The 27,935-nt window shown below is 37.1% G+C and overlaps 1 protein-coding gene across 1 annotated transcript; it reads left to right on the top strand.

Annotated features, from left to right (window-relative positions):
• Positions 1 to 117: 117 nt before the first annotated feature.
• LOC126778907 (CUE domain-containing protein 2) lies at positions 118 to 24,299 on the top strand. Its single transcript, XM_050502661.1, has 8 exons — positions 118 to 194; positions 335 to 506; positions 7,497 to 7,628; positions 14,183 to 14,264; positions 20,459 to 20,579; positions 21,155 to 21,318; positions 21,668 to 21,797; positions 23,209 to 24,299. The coding sequence occupies exons 2-8, from the start codon at positions 341 to 343 to the stop codon at positions 23,269 to 23,271; spliced, it is 858 nt and encodes a 285-aa protein (XP_050358618.1). The 5' UTR covers positions 118 to 194; positions 335 to 340; the 3' UTR covers positions 23,272 to 24,299.
• Positions 24,300 to 27,935: the final 3,636 nt, after the last annotated feature.

Here is a 27,935-nt window from a genome sequence, read left to right as displayed (position 1 = left end):
ATATGAATAACATTTCAAACATCTGGCTTTATCGCATATGTCTTTGCTTCAATACAGAATAACAAGACTTGTTTATTTAAAAAAGCGACCATTTGTATTGATTTTCAGTGCTTTTCATACTACTGACTTTTAACCAGTGAAAATCAATTAATTTATTAATAAACCTCCCTGATATCGCGAAGGACGAAGAAGAGGTATAATAACTGTCCGAATAGTAGCTATACTGTGTTTTTAATGTTCGTTTTGTTTTGTTTATCGACGCGTAACGATCATAAAGAAATAGGTGTTATAGCGAATAAATTTAAGACTTTACTTTGTTCATTTGTTGTTTTAGTGGAAAATGAGTGCCATAACCGATCAAGAGTGCCATGTTAAGGAGAGTTTATTTCACTTTATTGAGAAAAACATCCCATCCGCGGATGTTTCGGCTATCGACGACATAGTACTCGCCTATGTGATTTCTATCCTTGAAGCAGCTTCCCAGGACCCGTGCTTTGACGTTGAAGGTAAAAAAAATGCTATAGATTTCATTTATATATATTTCCTGAAAAAATGTCATATATCTTTGAACAAAGACTGCATTAAAAAAATATTAAAATCTTACTAGAAACAATAAAAACATTATTGAATAAAATAATTAGGATGTGTTTTGTATATATTATATTATGGCTTTTACTTTTAATTTGTTAAAAAATATTAAATTATTAAAAAAAAAAAAATTATTTATAAATATATATATTTTTTGCCTTTTTTATTTAAGCAGTTTGTATATATTATAGCTACAAATCATACAGATATATGATATTCCAGGAGCAATTAACTTTATATAAATTTATTTTATTTATTAATGATAACTTAGAAAAGAGATATTTTGTATTACCATCTTCCAGTAGGTGAAGATAGTGTTTACAATAATTCTAAAAGCAAGACAACTTCGAAGCATTCGTCATCACCCTAACAAAAGACTTCTGACCTTTCTAAGTATTGATAAGTGAAAAATTATACTACGAAAGAACACAAAACTTAAATAAATGAATCCTTCATTCATATTGATTTTATTATTTAATTTGCATAGAATAGTCTAGAATGTTTCCTTATGTACTTTATTGGCGCCATTTTTATTTATACCCCTTAAATTGATGTCAAATTTATACTTCCTATGAGAATAAATTCTCTTAATCTAATAAATGTTTCACACCCACATGAAACTTTAACATCTACCTTAATCTAGTTTTACCCAATTAAGTCCTGATTAGCTAAACAATATTGTATCATTCAAATTCGAAATCAATGATGACAAAGAGAGATTAATCTGCGTTTAATTAATTAATAAGTTACGTTGTAAATATTTGATTTGCATTGGAATTATTTATTATTATTTATTAAAGTCACAGTTACAACATTCAATTGCATCTAATCAACTGCTTATGATTTAAATAAAGGCCTATTTAGATACCTAATTAGTATCACATCTAAATAGGTGTAGGTATAGGACGGTCTATTGTGACAATAGGATACTAATGCGGTCTTGTACCGATATGAATATCCGTAAAGTTTGTACTGTCCAAAGTTAACACCCTTTGATTGTATCATTCTTTCCAATTGAACAAATTAAAATATATAATTTCCGACTGACTTAATTGATGTCTGATTATGTCAAAAATTTTCTGCAAATACATTCTAAAAAAGAAGAAGTTGTTATTTGTCATAATGCAGCGTGTCTTTTAAATTGTTTGAAAAACAATTGATATTATTTCTCTTATACACTTTATTAAATAGGAAAGGAAATTTAAAATAGATATCTTTGTTCTTGAGTTTTAAATGATTAGGTTTTTTTGTTTACATGTGTGTTTGTGTTAGTAACACTTTAAAATCTTAACTTGTTAACCGATCATCATGAAATTTTGAATAGAAAAAGAATAACACCTCCCTCCTCTGATATGCAGATAAAGCTTTACTTCACTGTCAGCTTTATTCGTAGGCGGACGACTAATCCTAATTTTTTTGGTTAACCTTACTAATAAGTTACTAGGTGGTAGGACTTTGTGCGGGCCCATCTGGGTTGGTACCACCCACTCATCAGATATTCTACCTTTAAACAGCAATACTTAGTATTGTTGCATTTCGGTCTAAAGGGTGAGTGAGTCTGTGTAACTATTGCTGTGTAAAATCTTAGTTCCGAAGGTTGGTGGTGCATTGACTTTGTAAGGAATGGTTAATGTTTCTTACATCGCCATTGTCTATGGGCGGTTGTGACCACTTACCGTCAGGCTTATTCGCCCATCCGCTCACCTATAATATAAACGTTATAAAGAACGAACATTTCTCATATTTTATTTATAATAGAAAGGAATCTGTGAAGCTTTCATCTCATAAAATATTTCCTGTTTTTATTGAGTAAGTATAAAGAAAAAAAGTTACCAATCAATCCTGGGCCCGTCCCACATTTACAAGAGACAGCCAAAAAAAATCTCATATAAAATTACATAAGATAAATAACACCTCCCCAACACACACGCGAGCGAAGCCTCGGGCAAAAGCTAGAAATTTATATAATAACGCGACCCGCCCCAATTTGATTCGGGTTGAGCAATTATCTTTATAGATATTTTGTAGGAATTTTTTTGATACCTTGGGTGTCATTATAGCAATTTAAAAAAAAGGGTTAATTTTATTGAAAATAGATTGCATTCTATGTCACTCGCTTATAATGAAGCGTTCTATGGGTTAATTATTAAAATCGATTTATTAGATTTTGAGTTTATCCAGTAGAAACAAACACACAAAAAAATCAATGATGTCGCTTTATAATATTAGTCCAGAAGTATAGATGTATTTACACAGCGCTGGATTTATTACATTTATTTACAAAGGCATTTGGGGCTTGTGCGGCAGAATGAGTCATTTTATTTATTTAAGAATTGTATGTCGAAAATTTATCCATTTTTGTACAAAATTTCGATAACGCGTTGGTAATAATTTTTACAGTGCCCAGGGGATGATAAGGTTGATTCCGGCACTTACTACACTTAACATATTGATATCTTTTTCAAGGATATTTCAGTGCTGTTTGTGTGTCTCTTTTACCCTGTATCGTGTTCCTATTACACATTATCAAAACAGTTTTTTGACAATATATAAATTAGTTGATTAATTAGGTAGACCCCGCCCGACAAAGTCACGGTCCGTCTCTGCTGGCATGCACAGTGAAAAGGGAGAAAAGTAATTAGTAAAATTACCTAAACACATAAGTATATATAAAAAATTGCACCTCAGCCTTTTAAAATCACTAATTAAAAAATAATTATGCGTATGTGTAAATAGAATCAACTGTTTTATTTTAAATTGTAAACGCTATGACGGTGCTTATATTACGCAATCGATCAATAAATCTTTGTTTTGATTTCGATCATAATGGCGGCTACGGAAAATTGTAGTATTAATAATAGCGTCGCATACTCCGATATCTTTTTAATAGTTTAATTTCAAAATTGACAAATGATTACATTTTAGGTGAAATAGACCGTCTTGTATGTGTTTTATCTTACAATCACTACATGTGAGGTGGCCCAGTGGTCGAACCATTGGTTGGTGGATGAGTTTCGCAGGCACACACACACCGAATTTTCATGTGCTTAATTTGTGCATATAATTCATCATGAGAAGGGCTTTAGATGACTGGCAGGGCGGCATTTCGATAGGCGGGACGAAGATTAGCAACCTTCGATACGCAGATGATACCACTTTAATCGCGTGAACCGAAGAAGAATTTGGCGAACTCTTCAGAAGAGTCCAACACGAAAGCGAGCAGGTTCGTCTAACAGTCAATAGAGTAAAGACTGAAGTTTTAATAGTAGATAGGACTGGTACACTAATTGAGTTTTTTTATCTCGGCTCACTACTGACCGACCAAGGAGGCTGTGAAAAGGAGATCCGGCGACGATCTCAAATGGCCAAGTCTGCAATGAGCAAACTAACCCGAATATGACAGAACAGGAAAATATCGAATAAAACGAAAAAACGGCTCGTTCAGACTCTGATATTCTCCATCTTTCTTTATGGCTCGGAAACCTGGACAATTCGCTCACTGGAGAGGAAGAAGATCGACGCGTTCGAGATGTGGTGCTGGCGAAGAATGCTGCGCATACCGTGGACGGCCAAGAGAACTAATGTCTCGATCCTGTAACAACTGCACATAAAAACGAGATTATCAAGTATTTGCTACCAGCGTGTCCTTCGTCATTTTGGTCATATAGCGCGAAGGCAGCCTGACAGCCTCGACAAGCTGATGGTGCTTGGCAAAGTAGAGGGAAAACGACCAAGTCGCCGCTGCCCCACACGATGGTCGGATCAAGTTACCAACCTCACTGGTCTCCAAGTGACTACAGCCCTGAGGAAAGCTGAGGACAGGAAGGACTGGAGAAAATTCACAGAGATCGTGACCCAGACCCTAGATCAGAGTGGACACGACCTTCAGCAATGAAGTAAACGACCGAGAAGAATTCATTGCGTGTTCTGGAATTCCGGATACACATCCACTGACCCGTATTGGATCGGCGTGTTGGAATTGTTAATAAAATGTAGCTATTAAAAATATCTTCAAGATCGGATAAACCCGTGGGAATCAGTATTGATGACCAGCGCGCCCCTCTTATGCGCAATTACTCCGAGGAGCTCCCGGTCGTTGACCAAGGAGAGATTAGGGCGGCTCTAGAACAGCTTAAAAACAACAAAGCTCCGGGAGATGACGGAATCACAACAGAGTTGCTTAAGGCAGGCGGGACTCCGGTCCTGAAAGAGCTAGCAAGCCTCTTTAATTCCGTCATCGAACATGGCAAGACCCCGGAAGCGTGGAGCGGGAGTGAGGTGGTACTGTTTTTCAAGAAAGGTGATAAAACCCTCTTGAAAAACTACAGACCAATCTCCCTCCTGAGTCACGTGTATAAGCTGTTCTCTAGAGTCGTCACAAACCGTCTCGCCAGACGACTTGACGAGTTCCAGCCCCCAGAGCAAGCCGGCTTTCGATCAGGCTACAGCACCGTGGACCACATCCATACTGTTCGGCAGATTGTGCAGAAGACCGAAGAGTACAATCAGCCGCTGTGTATGGCATATGTGGACTACGAGAAAGCCTTCGACTCCATCGAAACCTGGGCAGTGCTCGACTCATTGCAGAGATGTCATATCGATTGGAGATATATCGAGGTACTGAGATGTCTGTACAACGCCGCTACAATGACTGTCCACATCCAGGACTGTAAGACGAAGGCGATCCAACTGCGCAGAGGGGTGAGACAGGGGGATGTAATATCCCCGAAACTGTTCACCAACGCGTTGGAAGACGTTTTCAAAACGCTGGATTGGACTAGGTATGGAGTCAATGTAAACGGCGAGTACATCTCACACCTTCGATTTGCCGACGATATCGTCATCATAGCAGAGTCGCTGGAACAACTTACCGAAATGCTGCGTAGCCTAGGCGAGTCTTCCCGGCGTGTCGGTCTCGGTATGAACTTGGACAAGACCAAGGTCATGTTCAATAGGCATGTCGTGCCGGGACCGATATACGTCGAGGGGAAACCTCTCGAAGTTGTTAGTGAATATACCTACCTAGGACAGGTAATACAAGTCGGTAAGAACAACTTCGAGAAGGAAGCCGATCGAAGAATTCGCTTGGGATGGGCAGCATTTGGCAACCTTCGTCAAGTCCTCAAGTCGTCTATACCGCAATGTTTGAAGACGAAAGTCTTCAACCAATGCGTCTTACCTGCCATGACATACGGTGCCGAAACGTGGACACTAACTGCGGGACTAGTCCACAAATTCAAAGTCGCTCAGCGTGCTATGGAGCGAGCTATGCTCGGAGTATCTTTGAAGGATAAGATCAGAAATGAGATTATCCGGAAAAGAACCGGAGTCACCGACATAGCTTGCAAAATTAGCAGGCTGAAGTGGCAGTGGGCTGGTCACGTATGTCGTAGGACCGATGGCCGTTGGAGCAGACGAGTCCTAGAGTGGAGACCGCGAATCGGCAAGCGCAGCGTAGGGCGCCCTCCAGCCAGGTGGACCGACGACCTTAAGAAGGTGGCGGGCACCAACTGGATGCGGAAGGCGGAGGACAGGGAGCTTTGGCGCACCTTGGGAGAGGCCTATGTTCAGCAGTGGACAACGATTGGCTGTTGATTGATTAAAAATAAAAGTACTAAAAATATTTATTTGTTACGTACCGTATGTCATTATCTGACTGTCTCGTTGGTCTAGTGGCTTGATGTAAGGCCGCAGACCCGAAGGTATTGGGTTTTTCTGTCAGAAAATTCTCAGTAGCAGCCCGGAATCTGGAAGTTGGAAGTGTGTACACTTCCGTGCCTCGGAAAGCACGTAAAGTTATTGGTCTTGCGCCTGAACTCTTTCCGGTTGTGTCGGATCGCCGTCCCATCGGATTATGAGAGTCAGGGAATAGAGAGTGCACCTGTTTGCGCACACACTTGTGAATATAATATCTCTATCTATATGCGTAGTTGGCTAATATCTCCTAATATTGGCCGCCGTGGCCGAAATCGATTTGGAGGACATTATCATGTCAACGTGTATGCAAATTTTCATGATTAACGGTTCAGTAGTTAACACGTGAAAGCGTAACAAACATACAAAACTCACTTTCGCGCAATTATAATATTAGTAATCATATTTGTATTTTTTTTTATTGAATAGGTAGGCGGACGAGCATATTGGCCACCTGATGGTAAGAGGTCACCAACGTTCATAGACATTGGCATTGTAAGAAAAAAACTGTGACATCAATTCCATCGCGAACAAAGAAATTTGGCAACTCCTTTCTTTGTTGCACTTCCAAAAAATGGAATTCCTTATCAGCTCACGTGTTCCCCTCCTCTTACAACCCGGGTTCCTTCAAACGAGGCGTGAAGAGGCATCTTGCGGGCCGGCAAGGCGAAGGCGGCTAGTGCAGAACGTTTTTCCCGTCTGTACTGGCCGTCGTCGCGTTTGGACTCTACTACCACTTACCATCAGGTGGAGTAGAGTCATTTGCCCTCCCGGCGAATATAAAAAAAAAAACCATCGTTTACATCGCCAATTCGCCACCAACCTTGGGAACTAAGATGTTATGTCTCTTGTGCCTGTAATTACACTGGCTCACTCACCCTTCAAACCGGAAAACAACAATACCAAGTACTGCTGTTTTGCGGTAGAATATCTGATTTGTGTGTAGTACTTATCCAGACGAGCTTGCACAAAGCCCTACCACCAGTAATTGTATTATGTTTTACAGCCGGAGACCTGGAAATGTTGTTATGATTACTTACAAAAAAACTCATAAGTATTATCGTCTGAACCTGGCCCGACCTTAGCCAGGTCAAGTAAATTTCTCCAGCTGGATTATTCTTCCGCCTCCAGTTCTTTACATTGCCTTGTGATCTTTTACGGCCGACCAAATTATTATGATCTATAAGTGTTCAAGAACTGAATATATTGCACAGGTTTCATTGAAATGATGGCGGCTTACATTCCGAAGTTTGCGAGCATTGACCCCGGCCTCGTTTGCTCCTGGATCCTGGAGGTGGAGGCTGAGCTGTCCCGTAGAGACGAGTCGGACACCATGTCCAACACCGGTGAGTAGTATTATTTCTCTCTTATTTAATATGCCAATTTATATTGTAATTTCATTTATGCTTTGCATCTTCTTAAGGAATTCAAAATGGCCGATTGGCTTACCACGCACAGCCTCAACCGCTGGGTCTAACAGCATAAAATTTTCATAGAAATTCCTTATATAAGTAGGTGAGCAGAAAGGAGTTTAATGGACAATTATAGTTCGTAAGGAAATTCGTCATTTCTGGTGTTAGAAATACGGGAATCGGTATTTAGGCGTATGTTATATTTTTGCTTTGGTTTTTTTAAAATGAATCACTTAAATGGATGAAACTTAAGTTTTGAAAATTACAATTATAAACGGTGATTATGATTCGGTTTTATGAGTAAAAGCTATTACAGTGTTTTCGAAATTCTAATGCGTGAAATTGGGGATGAAAGGGACTTTAAAATTCAATGGGTTTCTGAATGATGTTTTCGTTTGGATGTCCCATCGAGCACACGGCTAGTCTATTTATAAAATAGAGAGAGAGACAAAACAGTACCTTCTTCTCTGTTTGTCAACCGATTTATTTTGTTTCGTGTATATTGATGAGCTTTAATTTTATCAATAAAAAATAGAAACAAGGGTAGAATAAAAAAAATTAAATCATGTATGTTATCCTCAAATTTTGAATAATGATTATGGTCTAATTTCGACCAATGGGCGATCAATACTTTAAAGTAATTGGTAAGAAGGCGTGAGTCTTAACCGATGATCGTGGGTTCAAACCCGGGTAAGCACCACTGAATTTTCATTTGCTTAATTTGTGATTATAATTCATCTCGTGCTTTACCGTGAAGGAAAACATCGTGAGGAAACCTGCATGTGTCTTATTTCACTGAAATTCCGCCACATGTGTATTCCATCAACCCGTATTGGAGCAGCGTGGTGGAATAAGCTCAATACCTTCTCCTCAAAAAGGGAGAGGAGGCCCTAGCCCAGTAGTGGGACATTCACAGGCTGGTACTATTTTATATTTACTATAATACAGGAAACTATAATAATTGATTTAGTTATATTAACGTGTTTTATTTTACACTAGCAAGACGGCTTCGCTAGCGTGGAATTCAGTTTGGGTATAAAACCCTTTTATGACTGCCATTTTAACGTACATAATACAATAACAGCCTTACGTACATAATGTCAATTTGAAATAAAGTGTTGGTTTTGGTAAATCGCAAATATACATATTAACCGAAAAAGAGGCAGTTATTTTGATATCAAAGCCAGTTTTTTTATATAGATAAGTCTAAAACAGTATACAACAATGTTACATACGTGAACTGATTTTGATGAAATAAAAATTAAAGGACACCTTAGAAAACTACTTATAATATATCATATATTTTCATTTGTAGTTTTTGCAGTTTTGAAGATTACCCTGGACAAACAGACTAAAATAAAAAAAAATAAAATTTGTTTCGGTTTAAGTAACTCGCAAATAGTCATATTAACATAAAAAGAGGCAGTTATTTTGATCACAGACAGACAAGTCAGGTTCCTGTTCATTTGCATAGCATTTTAAGAGAATATAACGTTGCATACTTTTGTTTATCCTATTTATATTTACGCATAACATTCCAAAGCATAAATATATTAAAGGGAAAAGGTAAGTTTTGTATATCTGTTATATGTATGTAAACATATTGGTTATAATAATAATAATATCCTGGGATTTTATTCACACACGGCCATCCGATCCCAAACTAAGCGGAGCTTGTACTATGGAAACCAGACAACTGATATACTATATATACTACTTTTCTTTTATAAATACATACTTATATAGATAATTACACCCAGACTCAAGACAAACAGACATGTGTATGAACACAAATGTCTGTCCTGGGTGGGAATCGAACTCACGACTACTAATCACGTCAACCGGCCCGTCAAAAATATGTTGCAAACATATTGCGTATGGCTTAGGAGCTCAAGGGACTTCCCCGCCGCACCTTTATCTATTACATCACACAAATTTACTGTTAATAATATTATGCGAATGAAAACTATGGCAAAAATATTCTATAATAGTTATGGTAATGTATATTATTAAAAACATTATACGAAAATAGTCTAGATGGCCTAGTGGTTAGAACGCGTAAATCGTAATCATGGGTTCAAACCCGGGCAAGCGCAACTGATTTTTCATGTTTTTTTTTTATAGAATAGGAAGGTGGAGCATATGGGCCACCTGATGGTAAGTGGTCACCAAACGCCCTTAGACATTGGCATTGTAAGAAATGTCAACCATCGCTTATAGCCAATGTGCCACCAACCTTGGGAATTAAGATTAATTAGATTTAGATGTGCTTAATTTGTGTTTGTTTATAATTCATCTCGTGCTTGACGGTGAAAACCTGCATGTGTCTATTTTCAATTCTGCCACATGTGTATTCCACCAACCCGTATTGGAGCGGCGTGGTGGAATAAGCTCCAAACCAAAAAAAAGACAGGAGGTTTTAGCTCAGCAGTAGGACAAACTATGAAAGTTTGTTACTTTATTATGCGAAAAAAAAAGGAATCGCAAACTTGTGACAAGGGTTGTTCTTAATATGCTTTCATAACATAGTAAGTTTATATTTCTATCATAATTACTTAACTTTATTTGTTTTTTTAAAAGATAAAATAGATACGTAATTTAAATGCAGTGCAAGTTTTTATCGCTTACCAGCGATTTCATCCAGACGAGCTTGTTTTTTTTTAAATTTATATTGCCTTCGCAGACTTACGTTCTTATCTATTCAGTTTCCCTTTCTTTTGTATTATGCGTTGATTGTTTTACGTGACGTTTTTTATTAAATTAGATTTTATTTTTAATTTCATTTTAAATTATGGCAGTGCAATCTGTTGTCTGTTTTTTCTCTCTTAACCTGATACACTCAATAACTATCGAATTGATTATCATACTGTAACAGCCTGTGAATGTCCCTGCTGGGCTAAGGCCTCCCCTCCTTTTTTTTTTGAGGAGAAGGTTTGGAGATTCCACCACGCTGCTCCAATGCGGGTTGCGGTTTTCACCAATGGACGTATTGATTTATGAGGAACGGTTATGTGAATAATTCATTACGATTTTGTGTCAATTGTTTGTTGAAGATGTCGGAAAAAATCATGCCGACTGCGAGCTTTATTGCGCTGCGCCGCGTAAACCATGACTTATGTCTATACTATCCGTGCGAAGTCCGGAAGGGTCGCTAGTAAATAATAATTTTCATATATAATAATTCATAAATGATATAGAGCGAAGTGCTTATATCGGCAGGGAAATTCTTCAACATATATTTTTTTCTTTTAAATAATCAAAACAACTTTATAATTTATTGTACACTACAAAGATTAAAAACAATACAAAACATGGATACAACGTAATTATGAGTAGCATACAACTTTGGCGACCTTATCGCAACATAGCGATCTCTTCCAGGCAACCAACGGTGTAAGAAATAACTCATGGGATGTAGGTGGTGCGGTAATAATAAATAAAATAACATAAATCTATTACAAAAGCAAACAAATAAATAAATGTAAATATAAATTACAAGTATATAATATGAACGAGTTCTGGAAAAAAAAGAAAAATAAAATAAATTATTGGTGATAAGGTATTTGAGACAAAAGTTTATCTTTTGAAATTTTTTGCATGAAATATGCAACAGATGCAAGTTGTGGGATACAGGCGTTACAGATGAAATATAGCAAGGCAGTAAGAGTGCGATAAAATATGAAACGTGACTTCACAGGAGCCTTGATTGAAAACAAATCGATACTGCATTTGCGCACTAGAGCTGGCCCCGGTGAATGCTGGATAGAGATTTACAATGCATAAATTTTACGTCTGTATTACAATATTGATGTGACGCCATCTTGGATAATTGGTCCGTTGATTTAATGGATACTTCACCGTATAACGAGATGAATTATAATCACAAATTAAGCACATGAATATTCAGTGGTTTGAACCCACAATCATCGGTTACGATACACGCGTTCTTACCACTGGGCCATCTCAGCTGTTTGATTTTGTTTATGGTTTAAAAAGTTAAAAATAAATATATTATTATATAATCGATATTATAACAATAAGAGAAAATTGATTCGATTTGAAACGTATATTACGCATTTACGAGTGGTAGGGCCTTGTGTAAGCTCGTTTGGTAGGTACCACCCACTCATTAGATATGCTACCGCAAAACAGCAGTACTTGTTATTGTTGTGTTCCGGTTTGAAGGGTGAGTGAGCCAGTATTATTACAGGCACAAAGGACATAAAATCTTAAAAAATAAAAAAAACTTAGTTCCCAAGGTTAGTCAAGGCGCATTGGCTATATAAGCGATGGTTGACATTTCTTACAATGCCAATGTCTAAAGGCGTTTGGTGACCACTTACCATCAGGTGGCCCATATGCTCGTCCGCCTTCCTATTCTATATAATAAAAAACCACTCACTCATCAGATATTCTACCGCTAAACAGCAATACTTAGTATTGTGGTGTTCCGGTTTGAAGGGTGAGTGAGTCAGTGTAAATACATGCACAAGGGACATATGAAAATTAGTATCGAGCAAGCTTGAACTTTAAGAAACGTACTTTTTTATCTAATACCCTTTCTCCTCTTCTTATCGCGCGAGTAAAGCCGCCGCGGGCGAAAACTAGAATTTTTATATGCGCATGAAAAAATACATAGGGCGCGTTGCACGATTCCTACGCCCTTAGCGCAGTACGGGCGAATAGATCGGTTAACGAGTGTTTTTATCTCATCGATTTAAAAATAGCACGAGATAAACTCCTTATTTAATCCGTACGAAGTCGGCTGGGGGGGGGGGAGTTGTTGTTCAGCTAGTAATCTTGCTAGTAATAATTTACTTATGGTAGGGTTTTGTGCAAGCCCGTCTGTGTAAGTACCACCTTCTCATCGGATATTCTATCGCCAAACAGCTGTATTTAGCATTGTTGTGTTCCGGTTTCCGGTTTGAAAGGTGAGTGAGGCTGTGTAACTACGGGCACAAGGGACATAACATCTTAGTAGTAGATTTACGGATTTGTTAATATTTTATTGACTGTCTCGTTGGTCTAATGCCTAGATATAACGCCCATTAGCTAGTCTGCCTAATTATTTAAATAATAAAAAAAAATGTTTAGTACTAGGCATGCCTTTTAAGTTCTGTCCTTTCCATATTTCCCGGCAATTTTGAATTTGGAACTGTTCTATATTCGAATGAGTTTAAATTTTTAATCTCAAAACAGTTGAAAGTATTAGGATCAATGCTATTGTTTAGTCACAGCGTCGATTGGAATCTGTCAGGTTACGCACGAAAATGAATCTTTCTAAGGAAAATGTTGTTGCAATAATTTTCTACAACTTTAGAAGAGGCCTGACACGGCTTCAGTGTTTTGAAGAGCTAACATCTGTGTTCAGTGATGAAGCCCCATGTCTGTGGACTGTCGAACGCTGGTATTTAGAATTCCAGCGTGGTGTTAGTGACAAATCTCGCGAAGGACGCCCAAAATCCGCCTTCACTGAAGATAACATCATTGCTGTGAGACAACTAATTCTCGAAGATCGTCATGTGACGTATCGAGAGATAGAGGCTCTATTAGACATCTCAGGGACAACCATTCAGAAGATCTTGCATGAAGCGCTGGGTGTGAGAAAGCTAGTTTGCCGTTGGATACCGCATCTGCTTTCCGACGATCACAAGGCGGCCCGCGTCAGATGGTGTAAGAAAACTCTGCAAATGTTCAACCGAGGAGAGTCAAATCACGTCTACGAAATCATCAGTGGTGACGAATCTTGGATCTATGCCTACGATCCTGATTCCAAACAACAATCTGCAATCTGGGTCTTTCAAGACGAGCCAAAGCCGACTAAAGTTGTTCGTTCTCGAAGCACTTCAAAGAAGATGGTGGCCACGTTCGTTGGAAAAACCAGCCATGTTGCGACTATTGAACTTGAAGATCGTAGAACGGTTAACGCAGAGTAGTATACCACAGTTTGTTTATCACAAGTCATCGCCGAACTTCGAAAATCTAACTCAAAGCGACACATCATCCTGCACCACGACAACGCAAGCTCACACAGCGCTCGTCAAACGACTGAGTATTTGAAGCAGGAAAAAGTAGAAATTCTTGACCATCCTCCATACAGTCCTGACCTAAGCCCTAATGATTTCTTTACATTTCCTAAAATTAAGAAAAGTCTTCGTGGTCAAAGGTTCCAGTGAAGAAACAGTCGACGCTTTCAAGTTAGCCACTTTGAACACCCCCACTTTAGAGTGGAGTAAATGTTATAATAACTGGTTTGAGCGAATGGAAAAGTGTATTAAGCTACGTGGTGAATACTTTGAAAAACAATAAAAAGTACTATAGGGTTCTAGTTGTGTTTTTTTTCTTCAAACGACAAAACATAAAAGGCATGCCTCGTATCCATACATTTAATCTCGTAGTTTTTTTTTCTACATCTCGTCTATTTTTCGCTTTCACGATAAATTATATTTTATTGAAGCTTTAAATTTGTTATATTTGTTTTTCAACAGACGAGTCTTCCGGCAGTGACAAGATAAGCCTGAATTTGCAGAATCTGAGCGACATGCTGCCGCCGGTCACTAAGACGAGCCGGTGAGTACACTTAATCGAAGGGGTGTGATGTCATTGTAACTTGATAATGCTTATCCGATTTGTGACGTCACACAGCATTATGAACATTTTTTTTTAGGCAGACGTTTTGTTTGTTCATCCATGTATTTCGAGAACTTTTTTAAGCCTTTATTTTAAATTGTTATAATAAAATATAATTGACCTTAAGTGATAGTAATTGATTGTTTTTAATTCGGCAACTGTTTTGTTTTAGTGGGGCGGAAACGACCCCATGGTCAGATGACGCTTAAGAATTGTTATATTTGTAAACTTTTTCTGTATTGTGATCTAAGCGGAAATAAAGAATTTATCTGTCCATATGCATTGCTTAAGTGCATAGGGGGTTAAGTCGTTAACTAAGGCTAGCTTTGGTTACCAATTCAAAGATCCTGACGCATACCAAGATTAAATATATTTAATCCCGTTGGAAGGCCGTCTTGCGCTTCTTCGAATTCTACCGCGAAACAGCAATACTTAGGCGTAACTACAGACACAAGGGACATAACATCTTAGTTCCCAAGGTTGGTGGCGCACTGACGATGTGAGGAATGGTCATTATTTCGGACAGACAGTTATCATCATATTTTATTAAAAATAGGACTCGGAAAGTCTTGCTGTCCTTAGACATTGCTAGTTCACAAACATATTTAATGACTCGCCAAAAACTGACAGGGCTTGTGAAATTATAATTCATCTAAGAGCGCGTTGTCTCATCCGAATGACTTATATTTCGCTTTCTGTGTACCAAGTAATAACCTAATACTTAATTATTAAAATATTCTTATTTTTTATTCGAAAGTTATAATTTTTGCTAATGTGTTTTTAATATTAAATATAATAATTCGAAAGATGGCTTACGAAGTCACTCGAATCTCTCATTCTATATTAAAATCTTTTAAATACAGTACAGTACAGTACAGTAACAGCCCGTTAATGTCCCACTGCTGGGACAATACCTTCTCCTCAAAAAGGGAGAGGAGGCCTTAGCCCAGCAGTGGGACATTATCTTTTAAATATTTAAGTCAAATTCAAACGTTATTTTATATTTCATATTGGTTATATTATAATCGTGTTTTCATTGTGTATATATATTTAACGAAAACTATACAGGTATATCATAGTCCAATAATTGAAATGACGCGATATCATCTGTCTATCTTGAATAGTCTGTCTTTTATGGATTCGTCAAAAGATGGTGTTTTGAATGTCGGCGAATTTGTTAAAAAAAAGCCGAGATGACCCACTGGAACCAGTGAATTATAACACAAATTAAACACATGATTAAGTTTCACGCGTTCTTACCGCTGGGCCGTTTATACTTTAACGCAACTATTGAATAACCGTACGTACAATTTAATTTTTACACAAGACAGGATTCTTTTGATGACTTCGCTTTCAATCATTGCTCAAAGCATTGCTTTATGTGGGCGTATCGTGCATTATGGGCGTGGTTTTCGTGCAATGTCATCCCTTTTGCATTACGATCATTCTCGCATATTGTCGTGTGTAAAAAAAATTTTTATCGGTCGTTATCAATTGCTTCAAAATATCAGCATAGATTCGCGAATGTAAATTATTTTATTATTTATTTATTTATTAATCCTTTATTGCAGACACTTTACAAACATTTAGTAACATATAATATCAAGTCGAACATTTAGTATGCAAAGGCGGCCTTATCACTTATAGTGACCTCTTCCAGGCAACCTCTGTAAAGAGAAATGTTTGTGTGTTTTTTAGCCAGGATCACTAATCGGGCATAGTGTGCGAACAACTTATACTTTTGGATACGAATTGTTTTGGATACGAAAATGTAAAGGTAATTTTCAGTTCAAATCTGTTTTTGTTGTTTTGTTTGCATTTGTCGTGAAATTTGTTGATTTTCGTGGATTTCTTGGAGCGGATCGAAGACCACATACACCACCAAAGCCTGTGAAGCGATGCTCTCGCTGCTCTATATACCGTCTGCTAAAGATATTGCCTCTTTGAAAATCTATTGTTGTTTAATTTTCGTTTGAAATATAATTGATTATCTCTTCTTTTATATACACTTAGAAAAAGTTAGTATAAACAAATGTGACTCTTAAGCTTATTGGAGGAAAATGTTCGGAATTTAACCTCTGACCTATTATGTACAAAATAGACTTCAAGCTTCATCTTCGCGCTGTCGTTACAATTTAAATTATAATTATCAACTTGACTTCTATAATCACTTTTGCCTCATCATGAAAGTTGCTTTGTCTTTCTGTTCTGCTTTGACGAGTGAGTGAGCCAGTGTAAATACAGGCACATAACATCTTAGTTCCCAAGATTTGTGAACAATTTTACTGGTGGTAGGGCTTTGTGCAAGCCCGTCTGGGTAGGTACCATCCACTCATCAGATATTCTACCGCAAAACAGCAATACTTGATATTGTTGTGTTCCGGTTTGAAGGGTGAGTGAGCCAGTGTAATTACAGGCACAAGGGACATAAAATCTTAGTTCCCAAGGTTGGTGGCGCATTGGCTATAAGCGATGGTTGACATTTCTTACAATGCCAATGTCTAAGGGCGTTTGGTGACCACTTACCATCAGGTGGCCCATATGCTCGTCCACCTTCCTATTCTATAAAAAAAAAAAAAACATTGGCGATGTACAGAACGGTTAATATTTCTGCCTATTATGGGCTATCTCGTTGGTTAGGTTACTATCGTATTGGTTTGGGATCGGTGGTTCTGTAATATTGAGATTAAATAGGTTACCAAGACGGTGATGTGATAAGAATCAATAGGTAGAATGTATTCTACGCATGCGCAACGGTAAAGTCTAATTATAGAAATGTCATGGTGTCATGGTGTCAGGATCGTAGGATCGATCCTGCACTCGAGATAACGTCGTCGTACCTACTCATAATAACTTTACAAATAATTAGGAAGATGAGCTTATTTTTTATGATCACAAAAAATCATATTTAAAATATAAAAAATACTGGCGAAAAATTTTTTTTTTACGATATCTGCATGATTTTTTTACAAATTTTTAAAGTTACGAGTTCTTAAATTATTTTCTGGAGCGATCGACGCGTGACGTCACATCGCCCAACGTCGCTCGCTCGCCCATACAATTTCGCCTAAATTTTCGCGTTATTCTTGATTTTATTTATATTTCGGTCAGTATAGAAAAAAAACTTTCAAATATTTATTATACAGTACCAAAGCATACTAATTTTACAAATAGAACTCAGGAAAAATACTTTTTCTATATATATATATAAAGTATTTTTCGTAGTTTTTTTTTTATAGTTTTTGTTGATAATATATATATATATATATATATATATATATATATATATATATATATATTATCAACAAAAACAAGTAGATATTTTCGTGATGAGCATTTTAATATGAGTACCTTAGTAGTGAAATTTGCCGTATATATACGTTTTTAGTTTTAGGATCAAACATTTAATTTTTACAGGCTATTTATAGGTATTCGTTTGATATAAACATAATTCAGAATTTCAGAATGTTCGTAATAAAGACTTTGATACGATGAATACCGATAGTGTTGTCATAAGAGTTTGTATCGATAAAAAATGCATTTCAAAGTTAATCTTACGTTTATTGTTAATCTTGAAGATGATGTGTGAACAACGCCGTATCGTTAATGATATAAGTTGAAAAATCATTAATGACTGCGACCCATTGAAATTGATTTTTACCATATTATGTTTCTTTGAAAGTCAAATACGTAGTCTAATATAGTACTTATGATACAAATGTCATTTAAATAGGCTTATAAGGGGACTTTTGAATTGGCATGTTACAGTATATAATTAAACGTAAAGCTGCCACCTACTCTGCTTTTTCTGTATTTTAATGACATGTGCAAATTAGCATCAATCGATGTTGGCAGACGACAGCACATAGACGTCTTATACACCGACCGCGCTCATATATGTCGGGAACACGTCGATGAGTATAAACTTGTGTCTGAAATCACAAGTTTTTATTAACCAAAGCCTGAGATTGGGGCCAACCTAACTTGGTACAAATCAACCTCAATACGACACAAGTTTGCGCGATGACTTCTAAAATGACCATCCCCTCATTTTGAGAATACCGCCTCGCACCAAATCCAGTATCAGGACGTTAGGTTCCGCGGTCTATTGGACGGTGTAGCCAAATTAGCCTCTAAAAGCTTTGTGTGCTCAACAAGGTAAGTCAGTACTTCACATCAGCTCCTCGCCTAAAATTCTACAAGGCGAAAACTCAGCCCCACATGAAGTACTGCTCTCATCTCTGAGCGGGAAAGATGTTATCACTTTACGGAGAATGCTCTGAGGAACTGTTTAGATTAATAACATGTGCTGAATTTCATCACCGGGCATCGCGTTTATATTCTAAATTCCATCCATACCATCTCGACGTCTGGAAATCCACTACTACAGCGCTATTTTTAAAGCATTTCCTGCCATTTCTGCGGAACCATATTACCCGGCGACTTTTCCGAACCGTTATGACATAGAACCTTCAAGAAAAGCCTAAGCCTACGCATTCCTTTAAGGCCGACAACGCACCTGCAAGCACTTCGGTGTTGCTGTCCTTAGACAGTGGTAATCACTTTCCATCAAGAAATCCTCCTACTCGTTTGCCCTCCTTTTACATGAAAAAAGGTTTCTTCCAGTAACAGATTATTTCATTAAAAGTAGGCTCCTCACATCGCTATGCGCGCTACCAATGACATAGTATGTTTGTATCCCTCACATTCGAGATTGTTAGTTTTATTTGCACTTTTCATTAGAGGAAAAATTTTACAATAATATGCCGTGGCTCTATATCGTAACTATCGCACCCCGAACTGTACGTAAAATTAAAATGTAAGAAATGTATATTATCATCTATTGAAAGCGGAGAGCACTAGTAGATTACATGAAGAGTACGGACTTATTGTCGATTACAGTTATTATCAACTGCATTAACAAAATATTAAAATAAACAATAATAATCATCATATTCAGCCCAAATTAATCCACTGCTGGACATAGGCCTCCTCACAGGCGCGCCAGGTCTCCCGGTCCTGTGCTAGTCGCATCCATTGAGCACCATTTCCTAAAATCGTCTGACCATCGGGCGGGTGGTCTGCCCATTGGCCTTTTTGCTTCTCTAAGCGACAATAATAATAAGCTCGCTAATATATTTCGAGTGATTTGCGAAAGAATCCGCAATCATAAGATCGACTTTCGGTAGATTTTTTGTTAGTCTACGTGAAAACACTGCTCTTATTTGAGCATAAAATAATATATCAATAATCGTTGTTATATTATTTATAAGTAAAAGAACATGTGGGGCGTCAAATAACAGAAGAATAAAATAAATACAAAATTATCAACGCGCGTATCGCAAAAGAGTCGCCCGCAATAACGAACCGGCGATGTGACGTCACAGTCAAAACTCGGACGGAGCAAGAATTATACGACAGCGCCCAAATTGATTTGCTTATAAAAAAAAGTTTACATGATATAATCATAATTTTTTCACACGTTATTATAATCGTGTAAAGATTAGTTTAGTACAAAAAAAAATTTTTTTTAATTTACATTTTCCTAATTGAAAAAGGAAATAGAAATAGTTTTAAACTTATAATAGCAAAGTAGCTGTGAATACTTTTCCTGTGTCTGTATTTCCCGATAGATACAACGTCGGTGTCTTTAAATCCAGACAGTAACAGTAACATCCTGTTAATATCCCACTGCTGGGCTAAGGCCTCCTCTCCATTTGGAGGAGAATGTCGGATTACTCTGGATTTATGCCGAGATGACCTAGAACGCGTGAATCTTAACCGATGATCGTGGGTTCAAATCCGGGCAAGCACCACTGAATATTCATGTGCTTCTTTTGTGTTTATAATTCATCTCGTGCTTGACGGTGAAGGAAAACATCGTGAGGAAACCTGCATGTGTCCAATTTCATTGAAATTCTGCCACATGTGTATACCAACCCGCATTGGAGCAGCGTGGTGGAATAAGCTCCAAACCTTCTCCTCAAAATGGAGAGGAGGCCTTAGCCCGGCAGTGGGACATTAATAGGCTGTTACTGTACTGTATTCTATATTATATTTCAAATAAAGCACACAAATATTGTCAATCTTCAGTTAAAATTCAGATGTTATAAGTTTAAAGTGTTTTTTTTCAGCTCTCACTCCAACTCGGAAAGCTCGGAGACCAATGAGCGTCGTTTGTTCCTCGACGTCGAGGAGTACGCTGAGCAGTGTCGCGCGTTGCACGAGATGTTCCCGAACACTTGTGCTATGGAGGTAAGTTTACCATAAAAGGTAATCCACATGAACTAAAACGCTAATTTTCCTATGTATTTACGACGGGTAGGATAAGTGCGTATATTGAGGTTTATAATGAAGGACGATTGTATTTACAGGCACAAGAGACATAACATCTTAGTTCCCAAGGTTGGTGGCGTATATAATATATAACATTTTATACAATGCCAATGTCTATGGGCGTTGGTGATCACTTACCATCACGTGGCCCATACGCTCGTCTGCCTGTACTATAAAAAAAGGACGAATAGACAAAGATTGTCCTTTGTTTTACAACACCATTATAAACAAGCATCAATTTTATTTTTAACACAAAATATGGATTGGGGGCGCAAAATCTAAACCTTACCAGAGACGCTCATAACTACTACGATATTACTTACAGACCCAGTGGTTTCATTACACAATTAACTCATTCCCTTGGCTTCGCACGCATGTGAGTTGTTGGTACCCCATGTCCTTTCCTGTAGCCCTGGAAAGGCAGGAGGCCTACCTGTGCCTGTCGTGTATCCAGTCATTCAAGCATATTTAAACTTTCATTCGCGTGTCTTCAGATAAAGCACTGCGTGTCAATTGCTTGCGGCGACCCGGAGCGCGCCGCCGCCACGCTGCTGCATCGTCGCGAGCACGGACAGGCGCTGTCCGCTGCCGCTCTGCACGCCGCCGTGCGTACCCCGCTGTGCGACGACCGCGAGATCAAGAGCCGCATCATCGCCAGGTGAGTGTGTCGACGCATAGAAACCCCCCCCCCACCCTACCATCAAGAAATGATGTTGATAAAATTAATATATTATATTATCCACCCAGGACTGGATGGACCCATGGACAGGACTTTGTCATGATTCTCTGTGTAATTATCCATATAAGTATGTATTTACAAAAGAAAAATAGTATATGTAGTATATCAGTTGTCTGGTTCCCATAGCACAAGCTTTGTACAAGCTTAATTTGGGATCAGATGGCCGTGTGTGATAAATGTCCCAGGATATTATTATTATGCAAAAATCCCCATCAAAATTATGTTTTTTTTAAAGATCTCGCTCATGAAGTCGTATTTCGTTTTCCAGATATTCATATGTGGACAAGAATTCCGACAGCAAGGAGCACAAACCGCTCGCTCCGAAGATCGAGCCGAAGAAGATGGTCCGCTACCGGGACAACAAGATCGTCTCACTCAAGGGCGAGAGGTACACTGAGGTAAGAAATCAATATCTAATCTTATTACACTTTCACCGTCAAGCTCCCCTCAGGACGTCCGTCTCTCTCGAGCCCCTAGTGGCTCCCAACATCCGGCTGAGTTCAACTCGCCCATCCCGCCCGGTGACGCTGTATAGGCCAGTAGGGCCAACAGCAATACACAGTCCCAAAAAAAAAAACTGTCAAGCTCATTTACTAAAACTAAGCCGTATGCCGTATACAAATTTGACGTACATTTCTAGAGTCCATCGACGACGATGCACGTGTAACTGTCTAGCGATGTCACTGAAACTTTATCGTTATTATTATTTAATGTTAGCTTTATTTAATTGCACACATAAAAATGCGGTATAATCGTTTTAAAAATAAAAAATCTACAAATTATTTAAATATTTAATAGAGAGCAGGTGAAAAGCGCAATGCAGTTAAATATTATTGTAATATTTTCACGTGCTGTATTGTCATCTGAAATAAATTTAAAAAAAAAACGCATGCTGTATTGATATTAATAAAAAAAAAACATACATTTTTTTATTATAGTTAGTTTATCAATACAGTTAACTTGTTTCACATTATCGTCGCTATAGTTATAATTCGGAACCGAGTCGTGAGGCACACGGATGAAATATGTTTCCGTACGAATTCGGGTGCACGGCAGTGAAAATGTTAACATTATACCGAGTGTAAGGGACATTTCGTTGTATAATTTTAGTGATTTTAAATATCTTCACCTTTTAAGTCCACTACTACTGGTAATCGTTATGTTATTTTTTTTATTGAAAAGAGTTATTTTATAATAAAGAGAATAATTGATTACATTTTATTAACATTTTTGTTATAATGCATATATTCAACCGCCAAACAGCTCGTAGTGTTTTTGTGTTCCGATTTAAAGGGTGAGTGAGCCAGTGTAGCAGGCACAAGGGACATAACATCTTATTTCCCAAGGTTGGTGGCTCATACTTCTATGCTATTTATGCGAAGGTGGCCGATTACCCGACAGCCTTCCTGTTGTATAAAAAAAAAAAGTTGATTCCAATATAAAGATAAATAAACAGATGTGACTTTGAACTGAAATGTCATCATTGCTCGAGATCTAAATAATCTTTGCTGTTCATTTGTGTTCGTGAAATAATGGCGTTTCGAGTATCGGTTAAGTTGTTATCGGAACTTTGGAAGTGAAATGAATAAAGATAATTTTTTATTAAATTTTGAATTTGAATAGGAAGGTGGACGAGCTTATGGGTCACCTGATGGTAAGTCACCAACGCCCATAGACATTGGCATTGTAAGAAATGTTAACCATCGCTTACATAACCAATGCGCCACCGGCCTTGGGAACTTTATCATCACTTCTGCCATTAGATTATATACTTATATTTGTATTATATAATATATATTCGTTCCTTAGGTGCCGAAATCTGGTGTCGATGAGGAAAATTTAAAGAAACCGAAGAAACAGCATTGCCCTTAACCATTAAAGCCACGTCAGTACGGTGAAAAAGCGGACTCGCGTCCCGCTCTTCCTCCCCTCCCCCGTGTCCCCCCCGTGCTCCCCGCGTGCCTGACCGCGCATGATACGTGCGAACCGAACGATACAAGCGACAAACATACATACGCCCCGTACTCGAATAGCATCGATTTGTCCGAGTTTCCGTACGTTAGCGTCGTACGTACGCTTAAGGCGTTGAATGCGTTTTTAGAAACGCAAGTTTGTCGCGGTTACCGCGTACCGCGTGCGAGACGGCGCGCGTCTTGTCGTGGTAGTCTTAGTGTAGTTAACGCGCGTGATTCGCTGTTTATTTACTTGGCGTTTTATTTGACCGCTTTTTCCGGTACTGATTATTTTAACGTTTCGTCCGAACGCACGGTTTACGTGCGTTTCCTTAGTCAGTTTGTTTCGTATTTAATTCGCGTATTTATTGTTATTTTTAAGCTCTCTATGAGGCAGCTGTTCAGTATTAACACGAGCGAAGCTATGGCATCTTATTGTAAGAATAATTCTTTAGGAATGGTAAAATGTGTTCAATTCGATAGGCAAGTTATAGGTAATGTTAAGATCGAAGGTGATGTCATAGAAAGCGAGTGTACGTTTACAAAGTGTGACGTAGTTAGCGGAGCGTTCGCGCGTTTCGCGCTGACGTCACCGCCACGCTGTGACGTCAGAGCGGAACGTTCGTCCGGCGAACGTAATCTCATATTCCGTTTAGTTCTAAGTGCAAAATGTCTGATAACTGTGATTATAAAAAAATATTATAATTTTATTATTATTATTATTATTATTAATAATGTGATTAATATAGTTTTATCGTTTTTAAATGAATCTGTGATTTTAATGCCATTGATTAATAACTTAGACGACCCTTTAAGCGGTTTTTATTGTTTAATTTTAGATTTTTTACGTATTATTATTATTATTATTATATTATTAAATATAATTTGTTATGTAAACGCGACGACGGCGCGCTAATCTGTGATCGAATGTTTTAGAGAGCGATATTTGTTGGTGATTTTTGTATTATATACATATGTATGTATATATATATATATATATATATATATATATATATATATACTTTTTTTTTCGTAACAGTGATAAGTTGTTGACACTTTATGCTGATTGGTTTTTGTTTGTTTTTTTTTTTTTTGGTTTTCGACGATAATTCAATATACTTGAGTATCTTATCTCTATATTTAATTTTTATCTATTATCAGGTCTGTATTATATATGGATCTCTATAATATTTTATATATTTGTTTCTATGACAAAAATCAATCGGTTTATGAAGTACATTTTTATATTCTACCTATAATAAATAAATTTAATCGTATTATTTTTTCGGATCTATTTCTAAGTACATTAAATACTTTTTAAGATATAATAATAATAAAAAAAAAAACCACGCACATGTCAATTTTATACGAAATTTTTTTTTTTTTTTTAATTTTATAAAATCACTAACACTTATCTTTATGTATAAAATTCTAGACTTTTTCATATAGACTGAAGCTATTTTGGACGATCTCATTGAATGACGACGACTGTTATTTATTTATTGAATATAAATTTCACTCGGCACAGCTGAGGCTAATATTTTTGTGTATCTGTGACGCCTCTGTTGTTTGTTTTATTATCTGTTATCGTACAAATGTTGACTTTTTTTTTTGTCCATATATATTAGTATATGAGTCGGGGGGTAGAGTGTATTCTTATTTAAGGGTAATGAGATGTCCGGGCTATGGTATAATTTAATAGTGTTGCCAGAAATGAAAAATCTACCACAGACTTAAAATAATTTTTTTGACTTTGATGTAAAAATAACAGAGATCAATAAAATTTCAAAACAACTACTGTTTGGGAGTTTATTAAATTAAAATATACATGTAGATATACATACGACCATATAAGTACCAATACCTGCTATGTAAATAGCTTATACGTCACAGAATATCAATAAAGTGTAAAAAAAGATAAATTTTTTTAGATCATATAGTATAAAATTTTTTAACGAAACAAAATTAAAATAAATTCTAGAGAAATATATATATTTGATTTGTTAAAATTATATAACTATACTGTATTTCAAATTTACTGAGGGGCGAAACTGAATTTTGAACTTTATGTGCAAGGACGTAAAGTATATATTTGAATTGGTTTACAAACAGCAGAGGTATTTTTATTTGAAGCTTCGGTTTAGTTTTAACTTAACTTGAAAGTAAGAAAGGCCAATATCGGTGCTTAGAATTGAAAATGCCAAATGCATCGGGAATAAAGCGTTTACACTATTGCAACTATTGTGAAAATTAAAAAAAAATACTCGCATTCATATAGAACGAGTTCAGTAATATCGATTTGATATTAAAAGATGAATTTTATTTCAGTTTAAATATATAATAACTTTATAATAAAGGTTTTTACTATTATCATAATATGTGACCGCCATTTTGGTTATAATTTAATTTATCGAATTTGTTTTTTGAAATTTCATTTTGATCTGATTTCTTAGCAAGTTTCATAAACCGCAATCATCCTTAGAATGTCAAAAGTATATGTGCAATGTAAACCGTATGTATAAGGTTATAAAGCCTAATTTACCAGCTATTTTGACATCTAAGTAAAGGGATGGCAACACTGATGGAAACTTATCGGTAGAATTTCTTTATTTAAATTTAATCTTGCATGTTTTATTTAATTCTTGCAACGTTTTTACCGTTGATAAATATATAATAATGTCTCCAAAAAAATATCAGTGTTGCCAATTGAGATATCTGGCGTCAAAATCACAGATGAAATTAAAACCGTTAAAATTAAACCGCCGCATTTATTACCTACTTTTTTTTTATTAATGGACAATTAATTTTTACTTTTATTAATTATTATTAATTATTATTTTTATGATTGTAAGTGTAGTTATGCGAGGAGCGCGCATTGATGTCATATCCAGTCTGATGTGAACAACATTACTATATATCAATATATCGTTAAATACCCCTAAAGATTGTTTTATTTCAAACCCTTATTATTACCATTTTCTTACCCCTATCAGATTTTTTTTCTTAGGATAATTTTGTTGGAAGTTGCTGTCGACCTTTTGGAAATGCTAGGTTTGGGTAGAAAGAAAGTAGGCTTTGTGCAAGCTCGTCTGGGTAGGTACCACCCACTCATCAGATATTCTACCGCAAAACAGCAATACTTGATATTGTTGTGTTCCGGTTTGAAGAGTGAGTGAGCCAGTGTAATTACAGGCACAAGGGACATAAAAAATGGTGGCGCATTGGCTATAAGCGATGGTTGACATTTCTTACAATGCCAATGTCTAAGGGCGTTTGGTGACCACTTACCATCAAGTGGCCCATATGCTCGCCCACCTTCCTATTCTACAAAAAAAAAAAAGAAGAAATTAACGAAGTAAAATCTAGGCATTTTTGTTTTTTTTTTGCGTTAAATACTAAATTATTTCTTAAAATACAATTTGATAACGCTTAGTAAGTAAGTAACAACCTGAGAATGTCCCACGGCTGGGCTAAGGCCTCCTCTCCTTTTTTGAGGACAAGGTTTTGGAGATACTACTACTAATCTACTTTCGAATCGGTGATGTTGCATTTTCTTAAATGACGATCCCAGTGTGTTAAAGCCTAAGGTAAGTCGGAAGTGGAAAGCATAGCAAATTATGTAACAGTAACAGTAACAGCCTGTTAATGTCCCACTGCTGGGCTAAGGCCTCCTCTCCCTTTTTGAGGAGAAGGTTTGGAGCTTATTCCACCACGCTGCTCCAATGCGGGTTGGTAGAATACACATGTGGCAGAATTTCAATGAAATCAGACACATGCAGGTTTCCTCACGATGTTTTCCTTCACCGTCAAGCACGAGATGAATTATAAACACAAATTAAGCACATGAAAATTCAGTGGTGCTTGCCCGGGTTTGAACCCACGATCATCGGTTAAGATTCACGCGTTCTAACCACTAGGCCATCTCGACTTTAGCAAATTATGTAAAACACATTATATATTCAATCATTTAAATTACGCGATTTATTTATATATTTCAAATTTTCATGTCATTAAAACTAAACATATATATTTATGTTTTGTATTGTCAACTTATTCTCAATGGGGGTATTGTCTTTTATTGCTAACAATATGTTCGCATTAGAAAAATTAAAACTGATGACAGTCTAAGCTCCGTAGTAACACTCGTGAAGGCATGAACGATGACAAGGAGATGCTAGAGATCAACCTAAAAATGGCGATCCATAATCAAGGAGATCCCATCATGGACAGGCTGGCCAACCTACCATAACACCCCTTTTTTCTCGCAGTCAAAACTTTCAGAAAGATACCCGGGTGCCAAAGGGGTGAAACCGGGTTATGTGGGATTCTTACCCACTAAAACCACTGTGATGGCCGTCCTCAGCATGGATCGGATGCTCCGCCTCCTTTTACTATCGAACGGCCAAACGCGACCAAAGCGCCATAGGTACACAGTGGAAATTCCCCGCCTACGTACGAAGCGCTTTGAATCCGCATTCATCATTCGCACTGCGAAACTATGGAATGCTTTGCCTGAGTCCGTATTTCCTGATAGGTACAACGTTGGTGTCTTCAAATCCAGAGTGAACAGGTTTCTTTTAGGCG

This window comes from Nymphalis io, chromosome 27 (genome assembly GCF_905147045.1).
Source record: "Nymphalis io chromosome 27, ilAglIoxx1.1, whole genome shotgun sequence".
Classification (NCBI taxonomy): Eukaryota; Metazoa; Arthropoda; class Insecta; order Lepidoptera; family Nymphalidae; genus Nymphalis; species Nymphalis io.
Note: the sequence above shows the minus strand (reverse complement) of the source record. Positions and strands in the feature narration are given on the sequence as shown.

Excerpts from the sequence above, each read along its gene's own strand:
- LOC126778907 (XM_050502661.1), top strand. The coding sequence starts at position 341 with ATGAGTGCCATAACCGATCAAGAGTGCCATGTTAAGGAGAGTTTATTT. Across the intron at positions 507-7,496 it reads CCCGTGCTTTGACGTTGAAG|GTTTCATTGAAATGATGGCG; the intron begins GTAAAAAAAATG and ends TATATTGCACAG. Across the intron at positions 14,265-20,458 it reads CCGGTCACTAAGACGAGCCG|CTCTCACTCCAACTCGGAAA; the intron begins GTGAGTACACTT and ends GTTTTTTTTCAG.